General features: G+C 40.4%; 3 protein-coding genes and 1 long non-coding RNA gene across 6 annotated transcripts in view; 3 read left to right on the top strand and 1 right to left on the bottom strand.

Moving 5' to 3' along the window:
- The first annotated feature begins 964 nt into the window (after positions 1–964).
- On the top strand, positions 965–3,358 carry LOC103510093 (caskin-2-like). 2 transcript variants are annotated; one of them, XM_026824247.1, is made up of 4 exons: positions 965–1,067; positions 1,642–1,836; positions 2,309–2,419; positions 3,156–3,358. In XM_026824247.1, the coding sequence occupies exons 1-4, from the start codon at positions 1,059–1,061 to the stop codon at positions 3,270–3,272; spliced, it is 432 nt and encodes a 143-aa protein (XP_026680048.1). In that variant the 5' UTR covers positions 965–1,058; the 3' UTR covers positions 3,273–3,358. The 2 variants fall into 2 exon arrangements, with proteins under 2 accessions (XP_026680048.1, XP_026680047.1); XM_026824246.1 differs by lacking the exon at positions 965–1,067 and adding an exon at positions 1,228–1,334.
- A 710-nt stretch (positions 3,359–4,068) lies between these two features.
- LOC103510092 lies at positions 4,069–4,848 on the top strand. Its single transcript, XR_003391762.1, has 2 exons — positions 4,069–4,168; positions 4,763–4,848. It is a non-coding gene; the product is annotated as an uncharacterized LOC103510092 (long non-coding RNA).
- A 904-nt stretch (positions 4,849–5,752) lies between these two features.
- On the top strand, positions 5,753–7,314 carry LOC103510091 (putative WEB family protein At1g65010, chloroplastic). 2 transcript variants are annotated; one of them, XM_026824244.1, is made up of 3 exons: positions 5,753–6,692; positions 6,782–6,923; positions 7,070–7,314. In XM_026824244.1, the coding sequence occupies exons 1-3, from the start codon at positions 5,952–5,954 to the stop codon at positions 7,303–7,305; spliced, it is 1,119 nt and encodes a 372-aa protein (XP_026680045.1). In that variant the 5' UTR covers positions 5,753–5,951; the 3' UTR covers positions 7,306–7,314. The 2 variants fall into 2 exon arrangements, with proteins under 2 accessions (XP_026680045.1, XP_026680046.1); XM_026824245.1 differs by having other exon boundaries at positions 6,782–7,019; positions 7,166–7,314.
- A 1,338-nt stretch (positions 7,315–8,652) lies between these two features.
- Positions 8,653–19,161, bottom strand: part of LOC103510090 — a gene marked incomplete at its 5' end in the record, with an annotated part of 13,798 nt that continues 3,289 nt past the window's right edge. Inside the window, 7 exons of the mRNA XM_008474733.3 lie at positions 8,653–10,250; positions 10,526–10,775; positions 11,137–11,327; positions 13,212–13,902; positions 14,421–14,638; positions 15,065–15,353; positions 15,899–16,178. Of these exons, the coding sequence (XP_008472955.1) occupies positions 9,145–10,250; positions 10,526–10,775; positions 11,137–11,327; positions 13,212–13,902; positions 14,421–14,638; positions 15,065–15,353; positions 15,899–16,178 (3,025 nt within the window). The remainder of the gene's footprint in view (positions 10,251–10,525; positions 10,776–11,136; positions 11,328–13,211; positions 13,903–14,420; positions 14,639–15,064; positions 15,354–15,898; positions 16,179–19,161) is intronic.

Here is a 19,161-nt window from a genome sequence, read left to right as displayed (position 1 = left end):
CTAACCATATCACCCTCTGACCCCCTTTTGGGGTCATTTACCCCAGGATAGGAATCACCGCTGTAGGGACACCAAATGGGATCCGAAGAGGATGGTTAAAAGCGTACAACAATAGGACTATTAAATGGTGATTCGTGTCGGGGAACGAGGGGCAAAGTGGACCTCCTGGAAGCTTTTAGAACGCGGGGTCATTTGGATGTCTTATTTACGTCAATGAAGAAAAATACGCACCTATGATTTTTTCTTTGATTTTTGCATCACGAAAGGGAAATATATAGTTCATGTTAGTCACGAATCCTTCGTTGAAATTGAAGGACGAATTTAATTTTTAAGGACTTTGTTACATTTTCCATCTCGGTTTTCACACTTTTAATATTCTAAATCATTGTAAGTTATGGGCCTCGATTTTCCTCTTAACCTCGATCTGAATTCTATGCTAGACTTCTACATATTCTGACTTCTATTTCTAACACATTGTGGTAAAACCTCTAAATTGGTGTAAAATGCAAATTTTCAACCGTGGCCAACTCACCATTGTTCTAGTGAGCGGTAAAAGTTCAAGTTCATTATAAAATGTAGAGAAAATCTTGAATAACCACGATGCGATGTAAAGAAAACAAAGAATGACTTCAACAATACACTAGCTTAGTGGTTATCTTCTACTCAAAATGAGGCTGTAATTTCTATTATGTTCCTATTCCTAGTGTGTATTTAAATTACTCTTTTTTTTGCATGCCAGGAACAAAACATTTTTCCTGAGGGTAGGTGTTAAATATTTTGGAAGCAACGATGAACATGAATATTATGTTGGTCCAGTTGGTCCACATCAATTTTTCTAAGACATACTGTGAATATGTTCATATTGTTCATAGCTTCCCATTTGAAAATCTCACGAAACTAAGGTGTCTTTCGTGCAACTTTTATTTAGTGTTTTTCTAACATAGATGTCATAATTGTCATATTTATGATTTCAGTACACACAGCTGGTCCATGGCGGGGGCAAAAGCAATACCTACTATCACCACCAGCTATCACTACAGGAAGATCAGGGCATTGATATGACACAGGTAAGCAATTGAAGATCCTCCATAATGAAGTACGAGGACACACCCGCAAAATTGACCAATCAAATGCCTTGAGACTATGCTTAGCACGAACTTAAGAGCCAGCATTTTGTTCATAAATATGGGTGTTAGTGTTTTTCTAACATAGATGTCATAATTGTCATGCTTTGATTTCAGTACACACAGCTGGTCCATGGCGGGGGCAAAAGCAATACCTACTATCACCACCAGCTATCTCTACAGGAAGATCAGGGCATTGATATGACACAGGTAAGCAACTGAAGATCCTCCGTAATGAAGTATGAGGGCACACCCCGCCTCGTACTTCATTTTTGCTCCTTTACTCTGGAGCAGACTCGGAAAATTTGGATCATCCACCACCCTCGGTACATCACTGTTTGGACTCTAGGGTCCCCTTAAATATGAACATATGAATCTTTCCCAGGCCTTTCTTCCTGGGAACGAATTTTATGTTTTTAAGGAGTCACTCCAAAATGCAACTATGTAAGTGGGCTACTTAATTCCAACTATGTCTCATCACCTCGCTAACCCCAACTATTTTGTCCCGTCTTTTCAGTCTCCCGGTCGAGACAGTCCCGGCTCGTCAGGTTCAGGGTCCCGTCACTCCACAGCCTCACTGGATTCAGGCCGGGCCTCCAGTTGTCACCTATCAGGCCACACCCGATCTTCGGTATCTTCATCCTCAGTCAGTTCTTCTGATCATAATACCGCGCCTGCCAAAGTCGAACGACTGTTGCTACAGGGTGTTCCGGTAAGTTCACACACCAAAGGTTTCATGACTTGACTTGGATTCGAACCACCAACCTCCATATTCTAAGTCCACCGTGCTATTTGGTCCTTCAGTCCACAACTACCCCACCACTAAGGTTGGAAAATGGCGGTATCTTCATCCTCAGTCAGTTCTTCTGATCATAATACCGCGCCTGCCAAAGTCGAACGACTGTTGCTACAGGGTGTTCCGGTAAGCTCATACACCAAAGGTTTCATGACTTGACTTGGATTCGAACCACCAACCTCCATATTTTAAGTCCACCGTGCTATTTGGTCCTTCAGTCCACAACTACCCCACCACTAATGTTGGAAAATGAGAATTGATTGCAAAGGAGGCCCTTAGTAGTGCTGTGATATTTACAAAAGTTGTGAAAAGGCCCTGCTTTACCACAAATAATTAATTATTTTATTGTTTGAGTTTAATTATTGACTTATTTTATGTTGTATTTCAGGATCAGGATGTATTACATAGCTGGCTGATGGATATTAGGTTTGAAGAGTACTTCCCCCTGTTTGTAGCCGCTGGATACGACATGCACACCATCTCACGGATGACACCTGAAGTAAGTTTAAATAATGAAACCTAATAAAATCTGCTTTTGGTTCTCACACCGAAGGTCCCGGGTTCGATACCCGTCAGAGTCTCGAGTTTTTTTCGGCTATAATTCAATCGTGTCCAGTAAAGGAGACTGTCAGTAATGCTGTGATACTCACAAAATTGTGCAGTCTTTCATCTTCATCACAAGAGAGAAACAACAATGCATTTAACGAACTGCTCTGATACAGCGTTGCCATACGACACAGTATACAATCAATGGCTTGGCATTTTTCTTCTTTTTCTTGTAGGTAGAGTGTTTCTTTGACAGAGATGATGGATAGATTGTAGCAGAACACAAAGAATTGAAGTTGAAATCGAGCAATATTAAAGGTAAATGGTATCTACTTTTTAAAGATCACTTAAGTATCTCCTAACACGAGTGTATTTTCCCTTTTTCAGGACCTGACAGCTATCTAGCAGAACACAAAGAATTGAAGTTGAAATCGAGCAATATTAAAGGTAAATGGTATCTACTTTTTAAAGATCACTTAAATATCTCCTAACACGAGTGTATTTTCCCTTTTCCAGGACCTGACAGCCATTTACCACTCCAATGCAAAACTGTAGAAACAATATCCTATCTCACCTCGTCCGAGCTCATCTCAGCCCTGTTCATAAACACAGCCTAAAGGGACTTTTCAGTCCTATGCTGGTAGTATAAACAAGGTATATTCTATTCTATTCTATTTTCCCTTTTTCAGGACCTGACAGCTATCGGCATCAAGAAACCGAACCACAGGAAAAAACTGAAAGCTGAAATAGCGCAACTCAATATTTCCGACGGTCTTCCAGAATTTATACCGGTAAGAAATGCATAGACACACCCACCAATTCCCAACGGACGGATCACTGAAGTTAAGCAACTTTGCGCGTTCTTGGTATCCAAATAGGTAACCGTGCGGGCAATGGCGGGCTGTTGGTTTTTACCCGCGTCACTCAGACTGGGTGATATTAATGTGAGGAGACGGGTAGCTTGTCACCGAACTTGGGGTAAAACCCCTGTTGCTGAAAAACTTGGCAGTTATGCAGTGATGTAAAAAAAAAAAAAACCTTTCTTCTTAGTCCAATTGACTGCAGTTAACAGTTAACAACATTTTGTATTGAAAAGAATCAAATATTTTCTCTCTCTCTATCTTTCTTTCTTCCTTTTTCCCGATCTTAATCAATGAATCTTATTTGAAAAGCCTTTACACAAAGATCGCCCCGGGCGGGAATCGAACCCGCGGCCTAGCGCTTACAAGGCAGACGCACTACCAACTAAGCTAACTAGGCTGACAGAACCATTAATTAAATGCTCTCTTTTCCCCTTCATAACAGTAACTGTCCCAACAACTGCGCCAGCCTTCACAACACCAGTGGTGGCGGGTCCAGCGAGTGCCAACCCCCGCCCCCTCCCGCCCCCCAGTCCCATCATGAGCGACATCTAACGTTAGGAATGAGCATGCTAGGGTCCCAGGAGGGCAGTTTCGTATCGAGTGGGTCGGAAAGCGACTCGCTGCCGTTCGCCAACGAGAACGCGGGCACCATCAAGCAGAGATCGGGTAGAAACGTTTCTGGTGAGTTGAGAAATACCTAGTAAAAAAATAATCTGTGCTTTTTATTACTAATTGTGAAATCCGCAGTTTCGTATCGAGTGGGTCGGAAAGCGACTCGCTGCCGTTCGCCAACGAGAACGCGGGCACCATCAAGCAGAGATCGGGTAGAAATGTTTCTGGTGAGTTGAGAAATAGTAAAAAATAATCTGTGCTTTTTAATAGGTACTAATTGTGAAATCCAATCCTATAAAGATATGGCCAAAGTGGGGCTTTTCTCCTGCTTAGGTAAAAATTTAATTAAAAAAAAAAAAAAAATCTAATCGGTTGAATCGCATACTTTCGCGGTGATGACGTCATTCATTAAGCGATTGATCTCGTAATGAGAGGAAAAACTCTTGCAGTGGAAAAAATAGCCCTTATAAGATTTGAATTTAGTGAACAAACCGTATCAAACGCGAAATTTCAAGGTTGATGTGGTGGGCTTAAGTGGTTGAAGCGATCGGATTTCACGATTAGTAAACGGACGCATACGGCGATATCGTGAAATCAATGAGTAAAAAGACGACCTGCAGAATAAAGGCATGCATTTCTTAAGTAAAGGAAAAAGTTGTCCCTTACATTCTAAGACAAGAAATAAGGAATCACAACTTTTACGAGCTTGTCTTTCTGTTCTGTTTAGTCGTGTGATATAACCTAATACACTCCGGCTAACGTAGAACCTTCATATTTTAAAACACCTACTTAGGTACATGTCATGTTCTTTCTTATTTCAGACTACGCTGTAAGCTCATGTACCGCAGCCCAGTCACCATCCAATCCTAACAACGAGTCAACATCTAGTCACTCTACTAGTAATAGGTAAGTTATTCCAATAAAAACATTTAAAACACCTGGTATTAAAAACCTAGTACAGTCGAACCTGTCCAAGTGGGAAACCTGGATAACTGGGGGGAAAAAAATCGTGGCCCCTTCATGGTAACCTCTCTAAGTAGGACACTTTTTAACTGGGAAACCTGGATGAGTGGGAAAAAATTATCGATCCCTTGGATTCCCACTTAGACAGGTTCGACTGTAGTGCAAATAAAATGACGTAGATATATTTACTTATTTACTTATATAAAAAAAAAATCACTAAAATTTCTCCCCTAAAGTAGAGGGGAGAAACACTTAAATAAACACTTCTCTTTTTTTTTTTTTTTTTTTTTTTTTTTTTTAAGATTGTAAAAAAAAAAAACAAAAACAGACATTACATTTTTTTTTTCTTTCTTTTTTCAAGAGGTTTGATAAAGAAAACCTGTAACTGCTAAGGTCTTATCGTCTCTAAAGCGAAGAGAGAAGGAAATCCTTTATTTGTTAGGTCTCTGTAAACTGTGAGAAAGGAGGCATGTCCTTAAGCGTCGTTAAAACCCCTAAAAACTATTTTGAGTTAGGAAAGAATATGAAGAGATGAGAAACTATTTGGAGTGTTTATCCAAAAGTATAATAAAACGCCAAGTAGAATTTCACAATAATAAAGTAGATAAATAATTAGGAAAGTCAGGAATGTGGATAATGCATATAACGAGGCCAGTATAAAGTCAGTTGATATGACCAGTCGTAATATTATAGAAGCTCAATTAAAATTGGAAACACACTCAACTAACTCCCCTTTATAAGCAATACATCCAAATTATTCGTAACTAATCCCCGAATGAAAACATTGAAGAACAGAAGACCAATAGGCGATTAAAACCGTAGAGATAATATAGATTAAAACTGCAAAGGTAATATTATAGAAGCTCAATTAAAATTGGAAACACACTCAACTAACTCCCCTTTATAAGCAATACATCCAAATTATTCGTAACTAATTCCCGAATGAAAACATTGAAGAACAGAAGACCAATAGGCGATTAAAACCGTAGAGATAATATAGATTAAAACTGAAAATCTTCAGAAGAGACAGACACGAACGAGAAAATCATGGACAAAGGCAACGATCTAAATGGAGTGGTCCAAACAATCAAAGAACTGGAAGACTCTCGCAATCAATACATGTGTGAAAATCAACAGCTCACTGTCACCGTGGCAGAACTTGAAAACGAAGTGGATGAACTCGAGAATATCCATCGTGAAGATAATGCTCTTATAGATGAGCAAGAAACAACCATACAGAATCTACAACGCGAGAACAAACAACTCACTAGCACAGTGCAATGCAAAGACCTGGAAATCGCCGAGCTCAAAAACATATACAAAGAAGTGGAAGAGCTGAAGAGAGAGAATGAGAATCTGCTCAAAGATATTCAATATTGTGAGAACCAGACTTCGAAGCTCAAAGACGCGATTGCCAAACTGGAAGAGGACCTACAGGAGAAGGAAGGCATCATTGGGAGGCAGGAGAACCAAATTAATCGTCTCCAAATGAAAATCGCTGACTATAGGAAGAACATAGACGCGATGTCCGAGGAGAATGCATGTCTTCTGAGACGCAACGAGGAGTGTAAGAAATCTCTGGAGGCGTCTAACCTGGAGAATGACCGCCTTCAGGATAAGATACGCCAGTGTGAGGCCGCCCGACAGAAACTGGAGGAGTGCAACAAGAAGAACCATAGCTGCATCAAGCAACTGAAGAACGAACTGGCCAAGGAAGCAGCAACCGGTGCCAAGCTAGCAAACAGGATAAGCGCTCTGGAAGACGAGAACAACAAGGCGAAACGAGAGATGACACAACTGAAAGAAGAAATCATAGCACTTAACGAAGAACTGGAAGATGAACAAAGCGAGATAGACAAATGCCGTCGAAACGAGAGATGACACAACTGAAAGAAGAAATCATAGCACTTAACGAAGAACTGGAAGATGAACAAAGCGAGATAGACAAATGCCGCGCAGAGCTGAAGCGGAAAATCCAAGAGTTTGAAAACTACAAAAACACCATCAGTAGCTTGAAAGATAAAATCATGAGTAATCGTAACAACACACCCGTGTGTAGTAAGATGTTTGGAAGTGCGAGGTCTAATACGAGGCGAGGACGGTTCAACTCAACACCAGCCTCCACGCAATGTTTAGGAGTAGGAGCGCCATCAGTAGCTTGAAAGATAAAATCATGAGTAATCGTAACAACACACCTGTGTGTAGTAAGATGTTTGGAAGTGCGAGGTCTAATACAAGGCGAGGACGGTTCAACTCAACACCAGCCTCCACGCAATGTTTAGGAGTAGGAGCCAGTTCAAGCTATAAGAAGAATACGAAGACAATGATGGATAGGGATGATTGTAAAGCCAGAGGCAAAGTGGACATGAAGTCGGGTAGAAGAGGTGATAAACTTTGCTAAACTACAAAATGAATTACAAGAAAAAGATATGAGAAAAAAACTTCCTGAGATATGTCATAGAATCTGATCTTGACCCCCCCCCCCCCCCCCCCCCCCCCCCCCCTCTCTTCTACTTAATTTTTATTTATTAATGAATTATATTAATCCTAAAAAATTAAAAACCAATAAACGGAAAATTTTAATAAAAAAATTAATAATCTTTTTTTTTATTATCATAGGTAGGTACTTGTAGTTATGTAGTTTTATGACTTCATGTTATGTAAAATAGATAAATGAATTTATTCTAAGATGTACTTTCGAATCACGCTTATATTAATTTATGGTTTAGGAGATACATACATTCCTGTTCCTGTTACAATGTTACATCCATGTACCTATTCGCGGGAACCGAGAAAAATCGGTAATTTTTTCGCCTTGACCGGAATTCGAACCCAGCACCTCGAAGTCAAAAGCTGTCATCAAGAACATTAGACATTCCGTTGTTGAGGAGAGAAAAGGCTAAATTTTTGTAGTCTTAGAAAAACAAAACGAAACTTTTTGTTTATTTCTTACATCGTTTGTATTTTTTTACAAAATTTACGTCTGTACAAGTTACTTACAAGCTAATTATTACGTACGAAACTAAATTAAGGGAATGGCATGGATTAATCATTAAAAATGGCGGACTAGGTAGGTAGCCCTACTGTCATTCGAACAATGTACATCACCGAACGAACCTACTTTGTAAACGCTAGGTCGCGGGATCGAGTCCCGCCCAGGGCAAACTTTATCTAGGACAGATAAGGTCCGTACTCCAAATGGCTGGCTTTCTTCTATCCTATGGTCCTTCTCTCTTCGATTTCGGGATGATAAGACCTTCCTTGTTACAGTTACCTCTATCAAATCTATTAAAGAAGTCTAGCTATTGATACGACCACTGTATCTGTAACTTGAGATCAGTAGCTACTAGATACCTACCCAGTTGAGAGAAAATTTCCTTGGCATAACAATAAAATTCAATAGTGCCAGCCTAGTTAGCTTAGTTGGTAGTGCGTCTGCCTTGTAAGCGCTAGGCCGCGGGTTCGATTCCCGCCCGGGGCGGATTTTATCCTGATGGGATAATGTTCGTTCTCGGAAACGGCTGGCTTTCTCCTATCCTGTCTTCCTTCTCTCCTCGATTTCGGGACGATAAGACCATAGCAGTTAAAGTTCCCTCTGTCAAACCTCAAAAAAAAAAAAAAAAAAAAAAAAAAAAAACATGAAGCCGCCATTTTAGTAGATATGAAAAATCACTGAATTAGGGCGGTCATTTCAAAAACAAAATAAAAAAAAAAAAAAAAAAAAAAAAAATTCATTAGTACGAAAAAGTCTTTGGCATATCTTACACGTTATGTACAAATATGATTCTACATACAACTGTCCAATCCATGAACAATGGATTCTTATAATTTAAAACCGTATCTTCATGCAGATGGTAAAAACGTATGGGGAATTTTTTCTCCAAGGTGATGAAATGGTTTGCATAGAAAAGAAGCAGATGCTTTTCCAGTATTGTGTGAAGGAAAATTAGAAACCTTTTAAATTTTCATGTAAATAAAGTCGTGCCCCTTTTAAAATAAATTTATTTTAAATTTTTTAAACTAGTTGATTAGCGACCGATAGAAATAATGAGCAAAATGCAGCTTCTTTTAATGCATACCAATCAACAATCAACCTCTCTTGGTTCACAATAACTTGGTCTGAAAAATTCGTTTCCCGTCAACCAAACTCTACCAAAATAGCGTACACTCATCTACAAAATATATTCCTTTTTCGTTTCTTCCCCAACGCTTTTCACCTCTGCATGACACACTTCTCTACTTAAACAAACGGTGGTTCCAGAACTCGAGATGGAGGAATCACATTCCTCTTGAAAGTATTCGACTTGGTAGGAGGCAGTACAAAGTTATTCACTCCAAAGTTGCCTACAGACTGGAACGGTTCCTTCCTCACAATCCGGTTGTTGCTGAGGAACGGCTGTTGGCCAAACGGTTGCTGGAAGTTCTGGAATTGCGGGGTGGGTGGCTGGAATTGGAACTGACTCGGTCGAAAGTTTTGCTCGACTGGGAAGTTGCGGCCCTGTTGGAAGTTATTCCCTGGTTGTTGGAAGTTATTCCCCAGTTGTGGGAACTGGACGGATGTGATGAAGTTGTTCCCATTGGGCTGGAAGTTGGGTTGAAAGTTCTGACGTGGGATTTGTTGGAACGGGTTGGGATTGAACTGAGGTGGTGCTGGTTTCAGTTGTTGACTAGGGACGAAGTTTGGCTGTTGGTTGAAGTTGTCGAAATTGGGTCGCGGTTCAAACGTGGGCTGCCCTCGCGGAACGTTGGGGACGAAGTTTGGTTGAATGTTGTTTTGGAAGGTTGGTTGAGGGGCGAAACTTGGTTGCGGTTGGAAACTCGGTTGAGGGGAGAACGTGGGTACGTTGGTCGGGAAGGCAGGCTGTTGAGCGCGAAGGGTGGGTGAGAAGGATGGCTGATTTACTGGAAGGCTAGGCTGAGCGGTGGAGAAGCTAGGCTGCGCCTGTTGGTATTGGGAATACTGGAGGTTGATACTCTTCTGGAAGTCGACTGGGGGAAGATTGTCAAAGTTCACCAGGGGAGAGAAGCTTGGCGTGAAGGGTTGAATTTCTTGAGGACGTGAATTCAGCTGAGGTATAGTTGACGCGGAGGATTCTGTCTGTTCGAATTGTCGCAAATTCTTCTCAAACTGTCTGTACCTCTCGAGTCTGTTCAGTTCTTGGATCTTCTCCAATTCCAGCTTCTTGTATTTCTCCAGTTCTGCCTCCCGAGCGAATTGTTCCTGTAATTGCTGCTTCTTCTGCTCAAGGTTTTGGTTTCCAAATTGAAGACTGGCAAAGTCGCTATTGTATTTGGGTTCCCGGTTGAACTTCTGCAGGTATTGTTCCAGGTTGGCTGTCTGTAAACCTGAAACGTGACGAGAAGATTTCGTTTGATTAGAAAGGACACACAATTTTTGCTTCTTGTCTTAACAACTTTCACAAGAATTTCTTTAATTTGTCCTTTATCTAGTAGTCTATCATGAAGTCTAAATTGACAAACCTTAATAAATTATACAAAATAAACATACCTACAACTATACTTGAATTCAATGCCAAATTTTCATTTTTTCATAATACTGGAATGCTTTTGAAATATGTAAGCCTTTTCTTTACCCCTCACTCCAATTCCTACCAACTTACCAATCGACTGTTGTTGGATAAGCTTCTCCTTGCTCTCATTCTGTCGGAATTCTCTCAGTTTCTCGTCCACATAGACTTTCTCTCGTTCCAAATACTCCTGTTTGCTCTTCAACTCCTCCAGCTCTTTCGTATTATTAGCAGTCTCGGCTATCTTCTGGCGTTGTTTGTTCAGGATGATGTTCTCCTCGATGCTCTTGACGCGGTCCTCGGAAATGTACTCCCCATTGTCCAGATAGTTGAGCGGGATCACCTGCCGAGAAAATTGCCAGGTCAAAAATGTACATATCTTAAAGATATGTTTGCCAAGTTGGTCAGCTTACTAACTTACTGTACATGCGTAGTCAGCTTAAAGTTGTAAGTCAGCTTAGGGGGTACCTTAGCTTAGAAGCTGTTTGAATGGGCCCCATCGGCCCTCATTTTTGCTCTTTTACAATGGGGCGGACTCCGAAAATCTGGAGCATCCACCATTCCAACCCCCGCCCCTAAAGAAAATGCTTGATACGGGCCTCCTAACCTGTATGTGGCCCGCGAAGTACCTGCCGATGTAGCATGTGGCCCGCATACTCATGAAGTTGGCAATCCCTGTTCTATACTATTTTAATAAGATTTACCTTCTGTGGTATGCCGAAGCTGTTTTGCTGTAGGGTGAACGCGGCTACCAATGGCACAGAGAAGAATTGAACTTCGGAGGTTTTGTTATTGGTGGAGTTCGAGTTAGTGGCTTTGTCAGCTTCCTCCGTGTACGTGGGGATATCCTTGATGTTGTCTGGGCCTGAGGGTGGTTTCGTGTCGAAGATTTCACCTGGAAAAAAGTTGGTTAAGTCATTAAGGGTCGAATTTTAAAACCGGATTACCTTTTAGGGGCGGTTAGGCTTAGAGTGTTCGGAGAGGTTTTAAGAATATTTTTTAAATTACTTTCAGTTCCTATCTTAGTTAGTCAAACTAATTGTCCAACATTACTTTCCCACATAGAATAGCTCTCCTAGAAGCTAATCCTGACCAGGATTAAATGATAATCCGAGTTTAAAATTCGGCCCTAAGTCACAATTAAATAGCTTCTATGAAGAAATATTGAGAGAAAAACGGTTCTGTGGAAACAAAGAAATCTGACCTCAGAGTCCTCAGACCACCTTAGTGTAAGGACAGAGTGGATCGGAATAGACTGCATAGAGCCTGATATTACATACAACTTACAGTATACCTTTCGGCTGGGCTATAGCTAAAGCCGCTACAACAACAACAACAACAACAACAACAACAACAACAACAACAACAACAACAACAACAACAACAACAACAACAACTTACAGTACAAATACAAATGTATTAGTATTAGAATAAGTATTAGTATAATAGTAGAAGGTGCTATGGTAAAGAGTAATTTAAATGTAACAACTTTCTTTATGAAATAACGTTTAACATTACAGGCAAGTTGTGTTGATTGTTGATTGCCTAGGTTAGGAATTGAACTTTCGTCTAGATTGCTAGAGTTACAGATGGTGTGTTGACAGAAAATAAATTGGTAGGGTGGTAGGTCATCATGAATTCATCACTCAGGAAGGACATTGTTTATGGTTTACACAATAATTGGAGCAATTACTAATGGCTTTTAAATTCAATAGGGTTATATGTACTCGTATTAAACTACATTTATACGAAGTATAAATGAAATCTGAGCGCACGGCAGTGCGCCAGGCCAAGTTCCAGTAAGCACGCCTGTGTATCTTTACACTTAAAAGCCATTAGTAATTGCTCCAATTATTGTGTAAACCATAAACAATGTCCTTCCTGAGTGATGAATTCATGATGACCTACCACCCCACCAATTTATTTTCTGTCAACACACCATCAGCAACTCTAGCAATCTAGACGGAAGTTCAATTCTTAACCTAGGTAATCAACAAACAACACAACTTGCCTGTATTAATTCCTAACCTAGGCAATCAACAATCAACACAACTTGCCCGTAATGTTAAACGTTATTTCATGAAGAAAGTTGTTACATTTAAATTACTCTTTGCCATAGCACCTTCTACTATTATCTCTATATTTGTACTATTTGTACTAATGTACTAATACATTATGTACTAATGTATTAGTACATTGTACTGTATTTGTACTGTACATTTGTACTGTAAGTTGTTGTTGTTGTTGTTGTTGTTGTATGTATTACCAGTTCTATGCAGTCTATTCCGATCCACTCTGTCCTTACACTAAGGTGGTCTGAGGACTCTGAGGTCAGATTTCTTTGTTTCCACAGAACCGTCAGACAACTTCCAGCACAAACATTCGTACCACAGTCATCTTTGCCAAACGGCGGCAGAACTTCTAAGGTCAAAATACATAAACAAAAAAAATAAAAAAAAAAAAAAGGAAAAAAGGGGGAGGAAAAAAAAAAAAAAAAAAAAAAAAAAAAAAAAAAAAAAAGAGAGAGAGAGAAATAGGTAAAGAGCTCTCTGAGGTAAGGTTATTGAATCTGTCTGAGAGTGCTCGGAGGGAACTGTAACTGCTAGGGCCTTATCGTCCCGAAATCGAAGAGAGAAGGAAGGATAAGAGAGCGCCATCCGCTCCGAGAACGAACATTATCCGTTCGGGATGAAATCCGCTTCGGGCGGGAATCGAACCTGCGGCCTAGCGCTTACAAAGCAGACGCGCTACCAACCAGGCTAACTAGGCTGGCTCTTACCTTCTTTCCCGCTTGGTCCAATAATGTTATTCGGATTGTAGAAGATGGCATTGCCTCCATTGTCCGGTTGCGCCTTGTTACTCAGTATCACCGTCTTGTACAGGTCTTCATTGCTGATCAGCGAATCATTAGGTGTTGGCAGCACATCCTTAGGTTTCTGTTGAACTTCATTCTTCGGACTAGTCGATTCGTTGATTTCGTTGGTTTTGGCTTCAGCATTTCCTTTGGCATCACCAGCACCCTTGTTTACATTCAAGCTAGACAGAAGAATCTCCTTATGTTCGTTAAAGTTAGACAGGAGGATATCATTCTGTCCGAGTTGACTCGGGTTCACCTGCTTTCCACCGTTTGACGAGATGATCTCGATGTTGTTATTCTGCAAGAAACTGTTAATGGACTCCTTATCGTTCTTGTCGAATTTGATGATCTTGTAGCCGAGGGCTTTCGATAGCTTCTCGCCCTCTCCGTCTTCCTGATTGGAAATGAAGTTCTGGTTGAAGTCGACAAACTCCGGGATCAAGTTCTTTATGTCCTGGCCTTGGGGTGGGGCTCCTGCGGCTTGCTGTTTGTAGAACGCTTCCAGTTGTTGAGGAGTGAGGGCCACGATGTTACTGGAACCGTTTTGGTTGACGTTGGTGTTGGTGGGTTGCGTTGGATCCACGGCACCGGTTTGAGCAGCGGTTTCTACTTTCTGAAATGATACAAGAAAATAAAATCAAATCGTGAATTTGTTTGTGTTAAAGCAGAGCCTTTTCACAACTTTTGTGGATATCACAGCATTACTACGTGCTTCCTTTGCAATGAATTTCCCTCTTTCAAAAATCTCTTCACACTGGTAATGTCGCCACTGGTCGCTACTCGATTAAAATAGCTACTTGTCCTCACGAGGCTGAGTGCACCGCGAACTCCAAGCTCAGAGCCGATAAAACTCCGACCCCGTCGGAAATCCCGTGCATCTAACTGTTGATCCAAACTTACCTGAAGGTTATCGAACTGTTGATACAAACTTACGTGAAGTTTTTGGAACTGTTGATCCAAACTTACCTGAAGATTTTGGAACTGTTGATCCAAACTTACCTGAAGGTTTTGGAACTGTTGATCCCAACTTACCTGAAGGTTATCGAACTGTTGATACAAACTTACGTGAAGTTTTTGGAACTGTTGATCCATACTTACCTGAAGATTTTGGAACTGTTGGTCCAAACTTACCTGAAGGTTTTGGAACTGTTGATACAATCGCTCATAGTCCGGAGTGGCGACAGTTGGTGCGGTGGGCGGCACAGCACTGCTCAGGGGCTGCTGGGTGAGTTTGGAATAGTCCTGATATATAGACACTGGCGTGTGAGTGGATGTGCCTTCAACTGGTTGAAAGCCACCACTGGGTCCACTAGGTTGGAAACCACTAGCGCTGGGTCCACTGGGAGAATCTGTGGAAGAAATAGCGGATGAGTTACCAACGGCAGCTGTACCCCAAAAGACTAAAACAATCCCTTAGAAACTAGAAAAGTTCAATACCCTTGTGAGTCCCAGGTCGGGCGTTTGATTACAAATATACAACCCGGTGTGAACTTTTTCTCCAGCCTAGTTAGCTTGGTTTTTAGCGCATCTGCCTTGTAAGCACTAGGCCGCGGGTTCGATTTCCGCCCGGGCCGGATTTTATCCTGATGGGGTAATGTTCGTTCTCGGAACGGCTGGCTTTCTCCTATCCTGTCTTCTTTCTCTCTCCGATTTCGGGACGATAAGACCTTAGCAGTTACAGTTCCCTCTGTCAAATCTCTTAAAAAAAGAACTTTTTCCTGAAGAGATAAGGTTCGTTCTCCAAGCGGGTTTTTAGTTTTCCTTACGCTACTTACCGGCTCTTTGATTCGGCTGATACTGCTGTTGATTCGAGTGATATTGTTGTTGATTCTGTTGATACTGCTCATGTGGTGATCCCACCTGACTGTTGATATCTCGTATGGACACCTCATTGGGTTTGTTATCCTCCTGGTCCAGTTTGGTTAGGACCCGCAGCAGGGCTTTCCGCAAACGAGGGTCCAATTTGACCGAGGGTTTGTAGTTGGGGCTGAGTCCAGTTTCGTCAGAGGTGGGTTCTTGTTGGGCAGCGACTGTGGCTATCATCAGACACGCGAGGCAGAATATCTGGGAACAGAAACAGAGGAATTATTTCAACGTTTTTACACTTAGTACTCTTACGTTCGTAGGAAGGAGGGAGTATTTCAACCCTTTACCCTTGGTACGTTCGTAGGTATATTGCTTTGGGATGGAATTCTCGTATACCCTGCTTATATTGCCAGAATGAAACTGCAAAGTCCCTTTACTTCCGCAGTCTAAAGAAGGTCTTCGGTATTTGATGGGTCTTTAAACCTTTAGAGCCTTTAAACCATTCTACTAGGGATAGGTACGGGTACGTTCATACAATAGGTTAAAGTTACCCACAAAAACACAAATGTGAAGGCCAAGTTCCTATCCAAAAATGTCGGCCTATAAAAGTGGTGAGATCAGAAAATAAAGGCCAAGTCTGCATTCCCAGTTTTTCGTGCCCTTTCTCTCTCCGATTTCGGGACGATAAGACCTTAGCAGTTACAGTTCCCTCTGTCAAATCTCTTAAAAAAAGAACTTTTTCCTGAAGGGATAAGGTTCGTTCTCCAAGCGGGTTTTTAGTTTTCCTTACGCTACTTACCGGCTCTTTGATTCGGCTGATACTGTTGTTGATTCGAGTGATATTGTTGTTGATTCTGTTGATACTGCTCATGTGGTGATCCCACCTGACTGTTGATATCTCGTATGGACACCTCATTGGGTTTGTTATCCTCCTGGTCCAATTTGGTGAGGACCCGCAGCAGGGCTTTCCGCAGTCGAGGGTCCAATTTGACCGAGGGTTTGTAGTTGGGGCTGAGTCCTGTTTCGTCAGATGTGGGTTCTTCTTGTTGGGCAGCGACTGTGGCAATCAGACGTGTTTTTGCACTAAAATCTGACCATCGAAAATTTGACCCGATTACATTACTTTCCTTCCTATAGGATAAGGAAAGTAAAAATTGACAGGGTGCCCCAAGTTTAGGGTAGAAGAACTCTATACTTGGGTTACTTCCCCTGATTTAGGTTGTTGGAATGCTATATTATAGTGTCGAGATTCCCGATATAGAGTTCAATATTAGAGTGCCGGAACCCAATCACCCGATTGGGCTGCCGGCACCCTAGTTTTTTTCTCAGTGTGCCACCAGACAAAGGCACAGAGTACCTAACTCCCTCCTGGTAACGGCAGTACAACTGTGGAACTCAGAGTCCCAAACTTGTACCTACTTCCCACCTATACTTTTATGGGCACTCATATTTCACGAAGCTTTTACGTTGAACTTTACTAAGCAGACATTACCTATTACTTATGTAGGTACATACCAAAGTAGGTACTTACTTACAAAAGTTCATACTCATAAAATATTGAAAGCTGTGCGAGCAATTTGTAAGTTTTACGATACCTAAATAGTCTGCATACCTCTATTCTTTATGTAATAGGTTCGAACTTTGAACATCATCATATTATGACATGTTTTTTATTAGTAGGTTTTTATAGGCATCAATACATCGATAGTTTGTTGAATGAACTAAAATCAATTCACTACTCTTTATTCTCACATATTATCTAGCAAAGTTTTTTATTAAGTTGTTATAGGCATCTAAACTTGTATCTTGTTGATTCGTTGCGTTGATCCTTTTAAAATCAATCCATTCACACCTAGTTATCAACAAAGACTTAGGAGAGGCTACAAACACAAGAAGAGTGCAAAGTTACCTAGATCATCCTAGATAAAATCAGCAAAAAGCTCACGCTTCGACCACAATAATAGTAGTAGCCTACTGCTGGAGTAAAGGGACTTTTCAGTCCTATGCGAGCAGTATAAATAATCACTATTGTTATTATTATTATTAAAATTGAACCTCCTTTAAAAGAAAGTAAGATGTTGGATCAAGGCAAAAGTGATTATAAAGACGACTGATGAAGCCAATAGTATAATTCAATGGCTCAATGGTTGCATACTGAAATCGCCAAGTACCAACTCAGGATTCTAAAGTTGGTTTCAATGATTCTTGACACTCCCTACAGGCCTACAGCCACATGTCCTGCAATATGCGCTTCAACCACAACCACAAACACATCACCGCTATCATCTGGGTCGATATATGCAACTTCATTACTTCAATTATGAGTGCAACTTCACTTATGAAGAGTGATTGCACCTCATTTGCTGGCACATTACTTCATTGAAGAGTGATTGATGGCACTTGGCAATCGGTAAGTGCGTACGACGATGCATATGGCAGTTTGAACTTTACTAAGCAGAAATTACCTATTACTTATGTACCTATACCTAACTAAACTGCATACCAAAGTAGGTACTTTGCTTACAAAAGTTCATACTCATAAAATATTGAAAGCTGTGCGAGCAATTTGTAAGTTTTACGATACCTAAATAGTCTGCATACCTCTATTCTTTATGTAATAGGTTCGAACTTTGAACATCATCATATTATGACATGTTTTTTATTAGTAGGTTTTTATAGGCATCAATACATCGATAGTTTGTTGAATGAACTAAAATCAATTCACTACTCTTTATTCTCACATATTATCTAGCAAAGTTTTTTATTAAGTTGTTATAGGCATCTAAACTTGTATCTTGTTGATTGATCCTTTTAAAATTAATCCATTCACACCTAGTTATCAACAAAGACTAGGAGAGGCTACAAACACAAAAAGAGTACAAAGTTACCTAGATCATCCTAGATAAAATCAGCAAAAAGCTCACGCCACCAGTGTCTATTGTTCCCAGATCTTATCTGACTACAATGATCTAAAGCCCCTTGGCATCTTATCTCCATATTAAGGTTACAATAGCTCTTCACGATTCTGTCGTCAAAGACTACCTAGTCCTTCCTACGGGTTCGATTGTTCTGTCGATCAAACAGCAACCGACTATTCGATCAAACCATGACGATTACTGGTACGAGTCACTCCCACTGTCCCAGAAGTCGTCTTGTAGATTGGAATTTCAGTGGCCCCTTTCTGAAGGCAACACTTGAGGGCTAGATTTCCAACGCTAATGTTAATCTATTATGACATATGACTACTAGAAAGTAAGTATGTAAGTAATAAACAGTTATGTATAGGAATGTAGGTACTCCTACTACTTCTGCCTTCTTCTGTCTGGTATTCTAGACATCTTAGTTGTCTTCTAGATTCCAAATCAAGTGGTCCGTTTCTGCAACACTTGAGGAAAGTACCTTTAAGAAGGTATCGTCCATATTGCTGCTTTGAATAAGTCAGACGACGAGATTTTGAACCGTTCTTAAAAGTTTCGGAGACAGGATATATTCTTTTCCGTCCCACAAGTTTTCCTTGGAATATGAGGTGGAATATTTCGAACTTTGGACACCGCAATCATTTTCTAATCCCAAAAAAGTCAGCATAGATTCTGATTAAAGAATCTGATTAATGTTTTTGCAACAGTAGTACATAGCACATCACATTTATGTACTCTAATGCAATGTAGGTATCTAAGTTTTTGCAAAATTCATAAAGTTCGCAACTTTGCAACATTTGGAAACCGACCTATTCGATGAGCCAATTGGAGAAGTTGCCAGATTTGACTTAATACAATTGCGTGATGATATCGTGATTTATGCGATCTAGAGTAGCTAACTAGCTATCTAATAGAAAAATAGTGAAGTTATAGAGAGAACTAATTAACTAACAGTGATCTATTCTATTGGATTTAGATTTTTTTTTTTTTTTAACGAGGAAATTGAATACAACTTGGTTTTATGTTTTTGTAATAATAGGTAATAATAATAAAAAATGGAAAAAAAGTGAAAGATTGGACATTCAAGCATTAGTAAAACAGATTGTCGAATTAGTGTAACCAAATCGAGTTTTGTAAGATCGGAAGAG

Source organism: Diaphorina citri, unplaced genomic scaffold (assembly GCF_000475195.1).
Source record: "Diaphorina citri unplaced genomic scaffold, Diaci psyllid genome assembly version 1.1 scaffold558, whole genome shotgun sequence".
Lineage (NCBI taxonomy): Eukaryota > Metazoa > Arthropoda > Insecta > Hemiptera > Psyllidae > Diaphorina > Diaphorina citri.
Note: the sequence above shows the minus strand (reverse complement) of the source record. Positions and strands in the feature narration are given on the sequence as shown.